General features: G+C 44.0%; 2 protein-coding genes across 2 annotated transcripts in view; one reads left to right on the top strand and one right to left on the bottom strand.

Annotated features, from left to right (window-relative positions):
- The first annotated feature begins 2,173 nt into the window (after nt 1-2,173).
- On the top strand, nt 2,174-13,467 carry esr1 (estrogen receptor 1). Its single transcript, XM_070986881.1, has 9 exons — nt 2,174-2,610; nt 4,426-4,646; nt 5,378-5,494; nt 6,061-6,257; nt 6,454-6,607; nt 8,047-8,185; nt 9,220-9,353; nt 9,989-10,172; nt 11,171-13,467. The coding sequence occupies exons 1-9, from the start codon at nt 2,174-2,176 to the stop codon at nt 11,448-11,450; spliced, it is 1,863 nt and encodes a 620-aa protein (XP_070842982.1). The 3' UTR covers nt 11,451-13,467.
- syne1a (spectrin repeat containing, nuclear envelope 1a) overlaps nt 13,025-17,100 on the bottom strand; it is a 113,547-nt gene continuing 109,471 nt past the window's right edge. The window contains exons 146-148 of the mRNA XM_070986882.1: nt 16,929-17,018; nt 16,206-16,264; nt 13,025-14,537 (exon numbers count right to left, since the gene is read on the bottom strand). Of these exons, the coding sequence (XP_070842983.1) occupies nt 14,252-14,537; nt 16,206-16,264; nt 16,929-17,018 (435 nt within the window). The 3' untranslated portion in view covers nt 13,025-14,251. The remainder of the gene's footprint in view (nt 14,538-16,205; nt 16,265-16,928; nt 17,019-17,100) is intronic.

Below are 17,100 nucleotides of genomic sequence, written 5' to 3' on the forward strand. Positions count from 1 at the left end.
GGCTGGTCACAGAGTGATGTTCTGTGTTTCAATGCAACCACAGAATAGCTTGCTAGTAGACTAACCTAACCTGCTGCTAGCCTGTTCGCCTGAATTGCATGCGTAGTTTAACGAGTTCATCTAGGAAAACCAGGACTCAACTACCAGAGCAACTGTTTAAGATAGGAAACAGCCAAATTCTTCTCCCAGAGGCCGGTCGACAGTTAAAGGAACTGTTTTCATGACGTTGTGTTTGCCAAAGGGGGAATACTAGTTACTGAAACCAAGGGTGTACTTACTTTTTCCCAAGATGGAAATAATAAGTTTTTGTTGAATAAATGATCGCATTATTGAATTCTCTTTTTTTTTCTTCAGTCACATCACCTTTCATCTTTAGATAAAGTTTCAGTGAAGAGCAAATATTAATATATTAATACATACTGTATATTTTAAAAAAGAAAAGAAAAAAAACATTTCATGGAGTGTTCTTACTTTTTCACATGACTATATCATCATCAGGGCTACTTGTTTTCCACTTGACCTGACATGTCCTGAAAATTGGGTTGTTTACTCAAGAAAGATGTTGCACAGAGAAGGGAAAATGAAGTCTCTGTGCCAAATGTTCAGGTTTCTCTTAATGGGGGAAGCATATAGTTGCCTGTGACCATCTTCTTGCAAATTCGACAACCTGTGTCAGCTGGTAATAAGTCTATTTTAATTGAAGCTCCAAATTATTGGGTGATTTTTATTTTTAGCATAAATCATAATTTTGGAATGACTTTGCAAATGTGTGCACTAAATAAATAGTCCTGCATTGAAGTCCTGTTGTAACTGGTTTTATTTTACACCTGCTATGAATGTTTGAACATAATCCCTACATTTATAATTTATTACCTTGACCATTACCTGGTCCCATACATGCAAAGATGAAAAGATTCCCTGACAATAACAAACCTGGAACTTTTGCTGTTAACATGAACATCGATTCTCTTTAATCTTTATTTGCATGGAGAGTTTCTATTTCATCTGTGACTTGACCTGATAACCTGATGATCGACTGGTCCACATTGTGCTCCTATAATATATACGTCCTCCTCCTTTCAATGAAATGGCACTATGACCCAAATATTATTATTATTTTTTTTGGTAATGTTTATCAAAAAAGTAAGATTCAGGTCATATTAGAGCAACCATCAATCCCCTCATTTGGATTGATTGTGTAATTATTGGCTGTTGGAATGAAATTTGACCTCCTGCTCTGTTTGCTGTGTTATGGTGACCTGGCACTTAAACACACCGAGGTTATCGATTTGGCTATATCTTTAATTTGTTTATCCCTTCTTCTTTTTTTTTTTTTAACCTTCCCGCTGTTGCCATTGTGTCCGTTGAGCCCAGTTAGATGTCAGTCGGAGAGATGAGAGAGGCAAGCCGAGAGGGAGAGAAAAGACTCAAACGGTCGCCAGCGCTGCCCAGCAGACATGAGGATGATTCATGTGTAAGAGGTGAGTAGTGTATCCTGGTAGATTTTGCCTTTTTTTTAGCCCCTGTTGTTTAAAACCATTGTCCTAATGCATCTCATTTCCACAGTGATTTGATTTACTGTGGAGTCACAGGTGTATTCAATAATCTTGCTAGAAATAGACCAGTCATACGTCATGCTGGTAGTGTGCTGAGTATCAACTAAATGAAAGAGCTTGGTTTTAGTTTGGTTGTTTTTTCTCTGCATACCAGCTGCAACCAAAGACACTTTTCAATGTGAGAAATTGTGCAGTGGAAGGGGAAGATTTTCTAAAGGTGTGACAGACAGTACAGGAAAGTTATTTCGGAATCACAATTTATCTGTCCATCCTCGTCTTTCTCTATCCTGCCAGGCCTCCCCTCCTCCTACACATCAGTAGAGATGTTTTACAGGAAATTGGAAAAATGAAAATAAAACCTTTAAGGAGTTGTCTTTGTTGTTGTTTTTGTGGAGCCTGATGAGCAGAAGCTTTAGGCAGATAGGGTAAAGGGACTGTAAGAATAATGGACCGTTCAAGTTGCCTGACAGGCTTTATTGGAAAAAAGGCAAGAGAGACAGTGAGAGAGTGAGGAAAGGGTAAAGGGAGAGGGAGAGCAGCACTCATCTCCACTCCCCCTCCCAGCAAACGGGAGAGCAAGTCTAAATCATGTTGCATATCAGTGCTGTTGTGCTGTGATGTTGCTCAGGCAGAGCCCGGCGCAGAGCACACAGCCTTGCGGACCAGTAGTCAGACCCAGGATCAGCCCGGCCTTCTCAGAGCTGGAGACCCTCTCCCCGCAACGTCCCTCGCCTCCACTGCGTGCCCCCCTCAGCGACATGTACCCCGAAGAGAGCCGGGGGTCTGGAGGGGTAGCCACTGTGGACTTCCTGGAAGGGACTTACGACTATGCTGCCCCCACCCCTGCCCCGACTCCTCTTTATAGCCACTCCACCCCTGGCTACTACTCTGCTCCTCTGGACACCCACGGACCACCCTCAGATGGCAGCCTTCAGTCTCTGGGCAGCGGGCCTACCAGTCCTCTCGTGTTTGTGCCCTCCAGCCCCCGGCTCAGCCCCTTCATGCACCCGCCCAGCCACCACTATCTGGAAACCACGTCGACAACCATCTACAGGTGAGAGAATCTGATATTTCTTCATCAACAGATCACCAGAGTGGAGAAAAGTGTGTTGTGTGCTTGGTAAAAAAAACCATATCATTTATGGACTCTCCATCAAAACGTACGAATCACTTTGTTTGTCCTCTACTGATTATTTAACTGATAGGAGCAAAGCAGTTACAACATCAATAGACCCGTCAGATTAGTTTCTCCACTTTGGTTCTTTCGCCCACTCCATCATGATTTGGGTGTAAAGTTAAAGAATAATATCCTTGAAGAAATAAATTCTCTTTTTTTCGTCTCGGTCATATTAATTCATTTGTATATTTCCTAATTCTTCTGTATTCTCTCCACTGATCTGGTGTTTCCTAATGATTGGTTGTAGGGGAAAGTATTGCCACATAGCTAGATTTAATATCTTTCCCTCATGTATTTTAGCTTTGGCATTCTGTTCAGTTCTCACAATGCAGTCATAAACAAAACATAATTATATAACCATGTTGGGTTTTTTTAATCTCTTGCTTTATACAAAACATCTGCACTATCTCTGTAGAAAGGATCAAGGTTTGCCCTGGTTTCTAATTCCAGAGATTAAGGACTTTGTCAAGGGCCTTGAGAAAGGTACAATATGTAAGAACAACAGAAGTACATGTAAAGGGTTAAAAAAAAAAAAAAATCAGACAATATCACAAGAGAGTAAAGGATTAAAAATGCATTTACAGGAATTAGAAATGGCATAAAAGACATTAAAAAAGTCATTGAGGCTATAGTACAGTTCATTGTAGGACTATAGTACAGTTCATCACTAAAATAATAAGTTAGATGTGTTTATGAATAGACCACCCAATATGTATTTTTATATTTTTATTGTCTTAAACAGTGATTTAAATGCCACTTCCATTGTACTGTATTGTTACCGTGTTAGTGTAATACACAAACTGGCCTCTAGAGGCGCAGCCCTTAGGAGGAGCCAAAACCCCGCTTGGAGGCAAACATTATGGATGAGACTCTGCAGTTGAGATGAATACAAGCAAAAGTTTTCTGCCTCTTTGTTTCACATACAGGTGGGTTCATATTCCTCCAAAACACGTGCATGTACCCCAGTATAAGGGCGAACAGGGTGATGTGAGGGTGGTGTAACGTGTAATGTTAAACGTTGGGTGGCTTTGCAGTAAAACGTCCAAGTGGAGATGTTTAGACAGACACTTCCATGCTAGGCTAGCAGACCTGTGGCTAACATACACAGCGCAATGGAAATGCTAATGAGAAATGCAGAGAGGTTTATTGTGTACAGCGAGCTGATGTGACTGTGCATTAAGTGCAGATGCGTGTATTTCACTTGTGCTGAACTAGTTCCTGCATGTGTGTGTGTGTGTGTGTGTGTGTGTGTGTGTGTGTGTGTGTGTGTTATTGAGTTGACAAGATATGTAAATAAGACTAGTTAGTGTGTGACAGTGGAGCCAAATGAGCGCTGAAGTTAATACTGATGTGTTGGAGGGTAAGATTAACATGTTGAACTCTGGAAAATGAGTCACAGTAATCAAAGCAGACTAAATGCTGCAGTCTTCTGCATCTTTGTTTTACATACAGCTGGTTTGCTGCCGGCCCAGGTTCCCCTCGGCCTGATGTGGGCAACATACACACACAGATTGTTTCCTGACTCAGGTGGAAACAAGCACTCACTGTCACATCTCAGTCTGTGTGGTAAATGTTAGGGTCACTCACCTATAGTTTATATCAGGGAAGCTATTTAGATGATATAATCTGCTTTACAGTTTATTGTTACTGATTATATGTGAGATGTTTTAACTGAGCTGAAATCTGTGGCAGGTCCAGTGTCCCGTCCAGTCAGCAGCTGGCTTCCAGAGAGGACCAGTGTGGCACCAGCGACGACTCGTACGGCGTGGGGGAGTCGGGGGCCGGAGCCGGGGGCTTTGAGAAGGCCAAAGACATGCGATTCTGCGCCGTGTGCAGTGACTATGCCTCTGGGTACCACTACGGGGTGTGGTCCTGTGAGGGCTGCAAGGCCTTCTTCAAGAGGAGCATCCAGGGTAGGTCACCTGTGGGCTTCATCCGTTTGACGCCAGCGGATGTAACTCTGGTGTTTTGAATTTCATTTCGAAATTCATTCCAATAAATGATTGAAAATACAAAACGAAATGGAGCCCCATAAAAAGAGTCCTTCTTGGCTTTCTGTCACCGATCAAAAGAAAATTTAGTGTGGTTTAATCTGGAACATCTGAGACTCTAAAGAACATCCACAGCAGGGAAAATGAAAGTTGGGATGTTCCATTGTGGTGATTTACTGTGCCAGCTGCTTCCTGGGCTCACGGCGTCTGAGAGAAGTGCGTCAAACTGCGTGTCGATGAAGGGGAAATACTTGGCGTAAATTGTGACATTGTGAAGCTGACAGATTTGAACTCAAGGGGGAGGAATTCAGTTTGTTTTCACTGTGTTAGTTTGCTGTGGAGGTTTCAACCGTGACTTGGCGTACAAACCTCCATGTACAGCTGCCTCTGTGTGCACATAAAAGCTTCATCTGCTGTCATTCAAGTTTGTCATACGATGCTTCAGCACGTTGATCAGTGATGCAAGGGAAGACGGCTCGTGAAGAGACCAATAGTCTCCAAAGCAGGGACAAAGACAAGATGCCACGTTTTAATTTTCTCCATCTCAGATCCATTAAAAATGGGAATAGAGTGTTACCGACTACTGAATAACCTAAATCTGAACTGAACACTGGAGTGGGGGGCTTGAAGTAATAGATTTTCTTCCATTTCAGGTCACAATGACTATATGTGCCCAGCAACCAATCAGTGTACTATTGACAGGAATCGGAGGAAGAGCTGCCAGGCATGCCGTCTGAGGAAGTGTTACGAAGTGGGCATGATGAAAGGAGGTTGGTAGAAACACCAGCAGACATCTCCGTCTCTAAAATGTTATATTTCATATAATGTTCTGCTTTATTATTACTGTTTAGTTTCTTTTATGTTTATATTGTTTAAGGAGTTTTCTGGGATTCTTCTTTTTGCACAGTTTTGTTTTCTGCCTATTATTTCTGTGTCAGCAAAACGATCAGATTTCACTGCCCTCTTCTGAACAACTTTCCAAACTAATTGGCATCTATCAATCACGGCTTGCCGCTGCGAGGACTGGCGCTGGTATGAGAGCTCTGGTGGATGCAGATAAGCGTGAGACTAACTGTAGCATGGCCTTGAAGTGATTTCCTCTTAAGGAGGACAGCCGCTGATTAACACACACCCACATTTTTGTTTTCATACTTCTTGAATCACACAGACATCCATTTAATCTGCACTGCTGGACTTTGTGGTTATGAGGTTATGTGCGAGTTAGGGAGGAGCCTGACGAGTGTGTGTGTGTGTGATTGTGCGCGTGCATGTTTGTGGCTTTTGTCGGTGTAACTGCAGGTTGTTTCGCATTAAACCCCCCTGCTGTGTGCTTAAGGTGTGTGCAAGGACCGTGGGCGGGTTTTGCGGCGTGACAAACGGCGGATCAGCACCAGCAACAGAGTAAAGGTCTCTAAGGACCTGGAGCACAGAACAGTGCCCCCTCAGGACAGGAGGAAACACAGCAGCAGCAGCAGCAGCAGTGCTGGTGGTGGGGGAGGAAAGTCATCGGTGATTGGCATGCCTCCTGACCAGGTGTGTATGTCAGGAGGAAATTTGGATCTTAGAGAAGTAAGAGGAATCATCCTCCAGGGCCTGAATATTCCAGATTTCGTGGCAGTGTGGCTTCTGGTGTCTCTACAGTCGCTTCAAATCAATTTGAAGCAAAACAGCTTATATTTTCACGGTCAGATCGACTGACAGTGTGACTGCGTTTCCGCTGCTTCCCCAGGTTATCCTGCTGCTGCTGGGCGCCGAGCCCCCAATGCTGTGCTCCCGCCAGAAGCTGAGCCGACCCTACACCGAGGTCACCATGATGACCCTGCTCACCAGCATGGCCGATAAGGAGCTGGTCCACATGATCGCCTGGGCCAAAAAGCTTCCAGGTACTGCTTAGTGTGACAAGGCGGCCACACTACCTGCAACTACTCTTCATGCTTTTTCTGCAGCTAAACTGTTGTTTCCTGCTGTGTGTTTTTCTCTAAGATACGTGCTTTTTAATGTGAAGTTTTGGCTTTCACATTGTTTTAGACCAGAATCCTGCTACTAGCTGGAATGATCCAGACTCTGTTGAGACTTGCTTGAGCATTTCTGTAATTTTATGTCTGTAGGGAGTGAGTACAGTACAGTTGTTTTGTTTTGTTGTTTTATCATTTGTCCAGAATAATCTAACTATTCTGGCCAAAGTTGTGAAAGAGCAACAACTGTTTTGCTTTGAACTCAAACCCACAAACAGACAGACCTCTTTGTCCCACTTCCTCAAGCCCTCCCACGTTCCAGATGCACGAGCCCATTTAAAGATATAGTGATGAAGTCACTGAAAACATTAAAGTTAATCAAAGTCTTCACTGTGCACACTGTCCAGAAGATGTTTAAGATTAGAAAAGTACTGGATAGTGGGATTCCCACACATAGCTTATGTCTGGAGCTTTGGATAGATACTGAGAGACACTTGAGTGGGCAGGAGCAAAACATGTGAGTCAGGCCTGCTGGAGCACCATGACATCCACCGCATGTCTCGTTCGAAGCAGGGCATATTTACAAATGCTCCGAAACAGCCTCTTCCTCAAACGTTCAGATGTAGAGGTGGACTGTGTGACAGCGGTCGCGGCCCTCAATCGTTGTGTGTTTGACTGCTGAGGCAACGGTAAGGTGACGGGAGACATTTATAGTGCGCACACACACAAAATGCAGAGCCATTACAGTGATGGAAATTACAGTCATCACCTTTGAGAGGAGTGTTTGGCCAATCTGCCGGCACCCCGTAGAGCCTAAACGCAGCATAGGACACATCACCCTTTTGCATGCATGCACACGCACGCACACACATGACATGCTCTCTAATGAGTAAATCCTTATTTTCAGGTGTTACAACCTCGTGCGTCACTAAAAGCCCAAAGGCACATGGTTTTAATTGCGAGGGGTCCTGAGCATGGTACAGAAGGGGACAATGGGAAGGAATTGGCTGTAATTACACATGAATTGAGACAGCTGAGTGCCAGGGATAAGGCTTCTTATGAGAGCAGAGAGATTGCAGATGGGTTCGTTTAAGTAGCAGTTCCCTACCAGGAAATAAGAGCATGCATATTTTTGTTTTCATGAGTGGGACTGAAGGTGCACAAACATTTAACTCTGGGAGTGTTAATATTTCCCACCATGCTGCACCTAACACCCACCACTCCAGATAATCAGTGCCTGGATTCCATTAATTGCTGCGGTCAGAATAAAACAAATACAGTAACAGCTTTTAGCGACATTTATTTGAGAGCTAAAAAAAAAAAAAAAAGTGTAAATCTGCTGCAACTAGGTGTGTGTGTCCTTCTAGGTTTCCTGCAGCTGTCCCTCCACGACCAGGTGCAGCTGCTGGAGAGCTCATGGCTGGAGGTGCTGATGATGGGGCTCATCTGGCGGTCTATCCACTGCCCAGGCAAACTCATCTTTGCACAGGACCTCATACTGGACAGGTAGCGACAAAGACCTGCCTGACTACTGTGAAACAGCCACCTTTCTAGACTTTTTTTTATCTCTCTGTCCCTGCTTTTCTTCCCATTTCTCCATCTTCCTCTCACTCTCACACAGATCTTAAGAGTGATACATCAGCATTGTAGATTATCCATTTCACACCTTGCCAGCCATTGTGCCATCCCAACACGACCGTCAGAGAGTGAAAGACTAATTACATGTTCCCCACGGAGAGGAGAGCAGCCTCTTCCTAACCTGAACCCCCCCCCATCATTACCGTGCTGAGCTAGCAACCAGGGCAGAGATTTAATCAAACCCTCAATGCAAGGAATGATGTAAAAAGAAGAAACGGTGGAGGGAGAGATGACGGGGAAGGAGGCGGAGGAGAGGGAGCTAAATGACCAGCGGAGAGGGCGAGAAAATAGAGATGCAGGGAGACATGAGACATCGCTGTTTTCTGCTTTGCAGGCACAGCCTGTTCCCTCCACTTCCTCCCGTGTTCAAAGTAAACAAGCTCATCAAACCACAGTATCAGCTGCTCTGAGAGAAAGAGAGAGAGATGGAGACAGAGAGCGAGATGAGGGAGACATGCAGACAGACGGAGCTTTTACCCTCTGATGTGCCTGATGTTCCCATTTGATTCAGAAGTGTATTAGGGAGTATTATCTCTAAAACCTGGTTCCTATGTGAGTGTCCTCACCAATTGGACATGATGACTAAAATGCTGTGGGTCAGGGTTGACAAATTCCCTTGGCTCAGTGTTTCGAAGTTTATCTTGCACTCCAGCCGCTGGACATCATCCATCTTACCATCACTTTTCAACTGTGCAGACAAATGGAGCGCTGCAGCCGTTCAGTCCATTAGCTGTTTATCTGGCCACTCTGTGGATAGCTTCATGCTTCTTTTTCCTCTGACGGCGCGCTGCAGCTCAGAACCTGGACTCAAATACACTGACCTTCTTATTATGTATTGAAAGTGCATTTATTCATGAGTCACGTACAAAATCCCTCATGCTTGCTCTCACTCCGTTCTCCAGGAACGAAGGCGACTGTGTCGAAGGCATGGCTGAGATCTTTGACATGCTGCTGGCCACCACTTCCCGCTTCCGCATGCTCAAACTCAGACCTGAGGAATTTGTCTGCCTCAAAGCGATCATCTTGCTCAACTCTGGTGAGGCAACGTGCATGAGTGTGTGTGTGTGTGTTAACAGTTTATGTCACCTTCTTGTGAAACGTTGAGGGAAGTTGATCCCTGGAAACACTGACCCTGGAAAGCAGAGACGCGTCTCCTCATAAAAACAAAAACTCTTTAATTCCTCGCGGTTTCGTTGGCATGCACACGGCTTTGTCGCAGGTTTCAGTTTCTGCTCCCCGGAGTAAATATTGAATATTGTCAAACTACACCCACAGAGGTGTAGCCCTGAACGCCACTCAGGCACATTAGGCGAACAGAGTGTTCTGGAAAGGTCTGCACCGTCAATATGCCTGATAACTGTTCCCATGACAACATGAGACAGCGCCGAGGGCTGTGTTTGTCCCAGAGATATTCTATACGGGGAACTGGGCAGACTGAAGGACCAGAGGGATGACTGGCACAGCTGCTGGAGCCGGATGAACTTTTGATTGCTGTGTGGACAAAACTGCATGTGCTCTTATGCATGTTTGACTCAGAGATTTTATGTGGAAGTTTTTTAAAAAGTCTGTAAGAGAAACTTGTTTTTGTGTTTTTTTTTTTCTTTAGCTTGAATCAGCTGCAGGCTGAGTGAGTTTTATCTCTTTAGCTTCATTATGGTTTTCCTCCACCAGGTGCCTTCTCTTTCTGCACCGGCACGATGGAGCACCTCCACGACGGCGCGGCAGTGCAGAGCATGCTGGACACCATCACTGACGCTCTAATACATCACATCAGCCAATCGGGGTGCTCGGCTCAGCAGCAGTCGCGGCGGCAGGCGCAGCTGCTCCTCCTGCTCTCCCACATCAGGCACATGAGGTGAAATTAAATTAGAGAAGGTCTCATTTTTCTCAGAGTCGCGCTTCTGTGATGCTCAGCGAGTCTGTGAAGTGGAAGCTTAAAAGATAAATGCTTTCAAAGGGTTTGGCCTCTTTTTTTTTGTTTTTTAGGAATGTAATTGTCTAATTTCAGGTTAGATGGACATGAATCATCACAGGCAGGCACAAGCTTTGTCTCATCTCCAGGCTCTTAAACTGAATTTAGTTCACTTATGGTTGGACTGTATAATAAACCACAATACAAGAATTTATCCAGTGAAAAGTGTTGAACCAGCACTTGAAGGATAAGGCCTTAAATACCATCTATGTAAGTCTAACTATTGTCTGTGCATCCAAAGCCTGACATACATTAGTCGTCCAAAAACCGCTCAAAACACATCAGTGAACCACACTGTTACACTAGGTGACATTTTCCATCCACAAAACAGTCATGGCCAGTGTAATTCAACCCTACACACATCATCCTGCTCTGGATGCTCACTGGAGAGCCGAATGCATATTATTCTGCAGCTGACAGTAGTGCCTTTACTGGGTTAGTGTTAGCATAATGCTTGTTAGTAACTATAGTGCCCAGCTGTCTTTTTAAAAAATGAAACCATTAAGTTTGTGAAGCATTTTTTGTAATATTCTCAGACTCACATTTGATTTGATTGGTGCACAGTAAACCAAAACTACAGAAAAACACCAGCCTTATTAAATTTAATGTGTTTTGCAAAACCATTCTCCAAAGAGAGCAGTAAATAAAAACCTGAACAATGAATCAAGAAGAGAAAGCAACTGCAGGGCAAGAAAAAAGCAGAGAAATTCAAATGTGAATAAAATCATAATACAGGCTCGAGGACAAGAGACGTTGACGGCGTGTGAACCTGAAGGCATTAACATAAAATCGTAAAATTGAAGAGGGCTGGCAGGGATGTAGAAGGCGTTAACTGAACTCGCTCTAGTTCCTCATCTCCCTTTTGTTTACGCTGCCTGCAGCAACAAAGGCATGGAGCATCTCTACAGCATGAAGTGCAAGAACAAAGTGCCTCTGTACGACCTGCTGCTGGAGATGCTGGACGCTCACCGCGTCCACCGCCCGGACAGACCAGCTGAGGCCTGGTCCCAGGAGGACAGCGAGCAGCATGCCTTCACCCCCAGAAGCAGCGGCAGAGGCTCCTCTTCAGCTGGTTCCAGCTCAGGACAACGAGGCAGCCTTGAGAGCCCGAGCAGAGCCCCCACGGGTCCAGGTGTCCTGCAGTACGGTGGGTCCCTCTGACTGCACCCACATCCACGAGACAGACCACAACAAGCAGCATGTGAAGGTCAAAAGTCATCCTTATGGATGATGAGTGATAAAGGTTGTATTTTAATTCATTTCATGAGATAATTATTTATAAATGATGTGATTTTATAGTTATAGCTGGTTAGAGAGACATTTTTCCTTTGCACTACTCCAATTCACTACAATGTGAGCTCCAATGCAGTTAATCTTCTACGCTGCCTTTCATAATATCTGTGATTTTCAGTCGGTCTCTAACAGCTTTACAGCACAGCTTATTATCTGCAGGTGTGAGGTCATTTTGTGGCACTCTGTTTGCTAAGGTGATTTGAGATGACGAGCAGCTAATTTTTCTCTCTATTCGCTTCGACCAAAGTGCACTTCCTCTTGGGTTTAACGGGCTATTGAGCATTATTTTTACTTTTTTTGCGTATTAAGGATGATTAGCTACGATAAAGCTGGTTACAATGAATGTGTAATTTATTCCATCTTAAAATACCAACATCATTAGGGACTAAACATCAGGTGTCTTATGCGCGCACACCATTTTTAACTTGATGCATTTGGAGAAAAAGTATTTGTGAAATTCTGAAATGAGCACCAGCTGAGGATAAAATATCTGGTGAATTCTGAATTGCTAAAAATTGCACAATCAAATCCGAAAGCACTGATTATATAATGAAAGAAGCTTTATTGTCAGGTAACTTCACCCTATCTGCAGCTTTTTGTTTGTCGTCAGGGTCGTTCTTTGTGCTTGCGTGGACCAGTTTTTTTTTTCTGAATTTGTCTTAAAGTCTTAAATATGTGTCTGACAATGAACTATGAACGGCTCCAAGTTGATCTGATGAGTAAATGTTGTTTAAAATTTCAATCATGTCAAAAGCAACAGCTGCTTACTACTCACGCTGTCATGACATGTTGAATTTGGCTTGATTTACGCACCTCCGAAAACCTAATTATCGTAATTAAATCCACCCACGCGATTGTCTTTGTCCGTTTGAGTCGGATTCTTAAGATATCTGATGGACGTGAGCAGGTTTTCTGTATTAGTTGCTGTACACTGCGAAGTATTAGTGTCATTCATGCCTTCATGTCATAGGTCGAGATTTAAACTTCAGGTCTCTGATCAGAGGACAAATTAAAGCCACGTTTTCCTTGCTTAATGATATTGTGTATCACATATTTTGCAGACTATAGATTTACGCGTGTCAATTAATTGAAATGACTTTGGCCACTGTTCTGCGTGGTCCTGCCAGCATAAACAAGAGCATTTAATATATTGACAAAATGGCCAAAAGTTGACCGATTTGTAGAGAATACAGGCAATTATGTTGAATGTAATCAAAGAAAAAGATGCAGTTATTGTGTCGTCTTAAGTTGTCAAATCTGACCTGCCGGAGACGTGTGTGGACAGCCTCCATACAGGATCCCAAAACTGGATTTAGCCACTTGAGGTGCAAGTCCAGTCAAACCTGTCAATTGCTTACTGTGCATAAGAATAAAAGCACCATTTGGGAAAATGCTGTCCATCACCGTGTTTCTATCACAAAATCAAGTGAAAGAATACACAGTAAGTAAATACTTCATGTTTTATTATTTGCAAAGAGTATTCTTCATGAAGTCGGCATTAGCAAACTGTACATACATAAATAACCATTTTCATATTTCATCATTTTTTACAGATTCTGTTTTAACAACGCAGTGATTCTGATGTCTCATCACGGCAGAATAATCATCGCAGTTATTACAAAGCACACTATTTCATGTCACAGCCGTCTACTAAAACACTACCAGTGATTGTTTGGCTTTCTTAAAAGCAGGGGACTTTCAAGTGCATGCTCAAACAGAAGAGATAAAAAAATAACTGCCTGTATTCAAAGGCATTTCGACAATAATATACAAATCAGTTGAAGGTTTTTTTTTAACAAGAGAGCTAACATCTTCTCATATTCGCCCCAAGTTGATTAAACACTGAAAATTAAAAACAGGAATACAAGCCTTGGCTCTCGGGGGGGGAGGGGGGGAGTCGGCCATCTTGGCTGGACGGCTTCAGTGCAGTACCTTCGACAGTGCTCATGTCAGTGCTATAAGTTCAGATTTTAGCTTTAACATCATATGAAGACTTTATTTCCAAATTCAAGCAGGTTCATCTGAAATGAGTCGAGCTTCAGACATTAAGCTGCGTCTCACCTTCAGAGAGTTCTCTGTTGAGCTTTTGTGCCTTTCAGTCGTTTTATTCTTCAAATGCGTCTTTTGGAAACAAACTCTTCATTGTGAATGATTGCTACTCAGACTGCAAGTCTACTGTACAATTTTCAGGTACAATATCGCACACTCAGGGTAGTGCTTCAGCTTCATTAATACTAACAATCTATTAACTGATTGAACACTAAATAAATAGTAGCAGCACTGGATATCATGGACAAAAAGCACGGTCGACTTTGGCTCCCAACATACAGTATATAAATAGTGCTTTGTTTTCATTGATTTCACAGGTTTCTTCAGAAACCTTAAAAAATAATATACACATTTAAGTTAAAACATGAAATATTTGGATAGGGGGAGGGGTGGGTCTCCAGGTGAAGGTCCATGTACTCTGGAGAGTGGGTTTAAAGGGTTGAGGTGGGTGTGCAATGTTAGTGAGAGAAGTCTTCATATCACCTCTGTATCACTTCATCATGCATGAAGCTCCCCAGCAGGGGAGGAGTTTGTTGCTTTAGGGCACGGGGTGAAGAGGAAACATTCACAGGAGTCAGTAAAGTCCTTGGCAAAGCAGTGGGTAGATATTCAGCTGCTTCTCATATGGGCGGAGGTCCGTTGGTGTAATGCAGCATGGGATGGAAGGAGCGGGCGAAGTTGTTGGCGTGGTGGCAGCTGTAGTCCTCCTCTGTCATGGGCACCAGGCAGGCCAGGCCAATGAGGAGCAGGAGGAGCAGCTGGACGGGGAGCGCAGCCCTGAGAACCCGCAGCAGGAAGGACTGGCCCTTTGAAGAGGAAGAGGAGGAGGAGGTCGACGAGGAGATGCCATCCGGAAGGTCAGAACGGGAGGAAACGCAGCCAGCGGCGCCTGGAGATCTGCCCCGGCTGCAGGAAGACACGGACGCAAGTGAGACACAGCTGAGGACAGACCTGAGCTCACTGGTATTTGCAAATCACTGCTGTGTTGTCACCTTTTTGATACCTCTTTGTGTTGTGTGTGTGTGTCTTTGTGTTAAAATTTTGCTTGTCTACAGAGTGAACGACGCTCCAACGTCACGGGCTTCAATAAGAAATGCACGATGATCAAGCTAAGACTATTTTTAGTTCATCAGAAACATTCAATGTCAGAATTGCTGGTTCTTGTGTTTTATTTAATTGTAAATAAAATATCTTTGCGTTTTGAAGTGTGGCCCGGACAAGACATTTGAAAACATCACCCTTTATGACGAGCATTTCTCGCTGTAATCAGGTATTAAGTAGGTTGAAACAAACATGTTTGCAAATACTGTTTCACCCATGCCTGGCAAAAGAAAGAATACTCCACAACAACTCAACAGGAAGTAACGCAAAAGTACACGAAATGCAGCAAATACTGTCGACCCAGATCCAACAGAGAGTCACATGTACAGTAGACCTGCATTCACACACAAGGCACAAACACACACACACACAAAAAGAATCACAAGCATTTGCAGAGAATTTGCCTATGTCTCACTGGGGGGGTGGGGGTGGGGGTGGGGGGCTCTCTGGCTTTAGTGCAGAGTGTGTGAGAGTTCAATGTCACGTCTCATTCCAAACAGTTGCGGGAGAAACACCAAATGCCTCTGTGGAGATTTCCACTGTTAGAGCCAAGACTCGGGGGAGGAACAGCATGTTCTTGCTGCGACTCATCCTCACGGAGGCTGAAGGAGGGTCAGAAACGCTGACACTCCCCCGGCCAGTCTCATGCTACGATACGGCTGCTGTGAGCAACATTCGCACATCCTGTGCGTGTTTATAAACTGTACGTGGCTGGCCAGCTCCCTCCTGCTCTGCTGGATTTCAGTTCCCACAGCCCGCTAGTGCTACAACACAAGGCAAGACTAGCTTAAGGAGTCTTCACCAGGCCTGTGTGTTGTTGTTGGCATTGAATGAGAGTTAAATCAGAAATGACAGAGTCAGAGGAGGGTGAGTTAAGAGGTCTGGAAAAGAAACATAGGAAAGAAAGTGGGAGTTAAGGTAGCAGGAAAGAATCCGCAGGAGTCATTGCATCATGTCCTGCTTTCAACTACGAGGACAATGAAACAGGAAGGAAACAGGAGAAAGAAAAACAGCTAAGAGGGCTGAGGGGGTCACTGGGATTCACATAATGCCATCTAGTGAGCGAGGAGGGGGCTACAGTCACTCTGAGAAAGGAGAAGCAAAAAGTATGACAAGGCAGTATTTCATGGTGCCATTCAAAAAGCGGCAGGGCAAAGAGAAGCAAAGTGAAAACATTTAAAGGAGACAGGGAGCGGCCTGATGTAGGCGGTTCCCCACTCGTTTAAGAGCTGGTAACATGGTCTCTGGAATAAGGGACGATCATGGAACGCAGGGTTAAAGCCTTAAAGCCAATCAACTGAAGAGGCTAAACATCTAATTGATCTTTTTTTTTTTTTTCAATGAGTAAAACATGGCAGATTGCGGCTGACTGATTGTCTCATGGGTTGAATTAATAAAAAAATCAAGTTCCTAGTCGGGCGCAGCTTCGGTTCCATCATCGTCCCGTGTTTCTAGAGTCCAGGAGAGAGGTACCTGTGGCGTGGGCCGCTCTCAGGGGGTCCTGGGTGGGCCTGACTACTTTTGCCTCGGGGCTGTGCCACGTAATGAGCAGGGAGGGGTAAAAGAAAGAAAACAATGTTTCAGTCAAGGGCAAATAAAGACAAAGCCTCCGATGAGAGAAAAAACAAATAAAGAGCCATAACATCGCTAGAGAAGGAATCATCAACAACCAAAGAGCAGCAACATAATCAATGACGGTGATTGACTTTCAGAACCAAGAAATCTGGCTTCTCAAGACTAAGTCCTGAAACCTAAAGTTAAACAGACAAAATTAAATATGGTTCACTACTGTTAGGATCGTCATTAAACAGAAAAAATTAATTTCTTTTTTACATATTTTTTAACTAAATGAGATACGAGCTAAGGCGTTACTTAACAGCTTTGTCATGTGAAACGAAAAGCCAGGTTTTCTTGTAAGTTTTTGGCAGATCAACATGGTGGGCAGCAAAAAACATCTCAAAAAAGGGAGGGGTGGTGGGGGGCAGCAACAGATCTTTACATGTACATGTTAGCAGAGCAGTTGAAAAGGGGAAAACATTTGTATTCACAATGAAAATAAAGGTGTGGTCCAGTGGAAATATCTATGAGATGTCTACTTGGGGACTAGAGGGGAGGGTGACTATGGGGTTATTCTGCTGTCTTTATTGAGCAGAGAGGCTAGCCCCCCCTGCTGGACATTAAGAGGGAAAACATTACCAATTGTTTGCGGCTCTGGACGGTCACCTCTGACGCAGGACCAGCTGACTGACTGATTTCTGATCTGCCAACAGGCAACGGTAAGCAATCCTGAAAAACAAAAACAGCAACAGTCACTATGATGTTCAAATCTAACAGAAACTGCTGCCAATGGAGAGGCAGGTTTTGTTAT

The sequence above is a fragment of the Chaetodon trifascialis genome, chromosome 19 (genome assembly GCF_039877785.1).
Source record: "Chaetodon trifascialis isolate fChaTrf1 chromosome 19, fChaTrf1.hap1, whole genome shotgun sequence".
NCBI classification, from domain to species: Eukaryota; Metazoa; Chordata; class Actinopteri; order Chaetodontiformes; family Chaetodontidae; genus Chaetodon; species Chaetodon trifascialis.

What these genes read in the sequence shown, in the direction of transcription:
- esr1 (XM_070986881.1), top strand. Translation starts at nt 2,174, where the DNA reads ATGTTGCTCAGGCAGAGCCCGGCGCAGAGCACACAGCCTTGCGGACCA. An exon ending in CTTCAAGAGGAGCATCCAGG is followed by an intron (nt 4,647 to 5,377) that starts GTAGGTCACCTG and finishes CTTCCATTTCAG; the next exon opens with GTCACAATGACTATATGTGC. An exon ending in GATCATCTTGCTCAACTCTG is followed by an intron (nt 9,354 to 9,988) that starts GTGAGGCAACGT and finishes TTCCTCCACCAG; the next exon opens with GTGCCTTCTCTTTCTGCACC.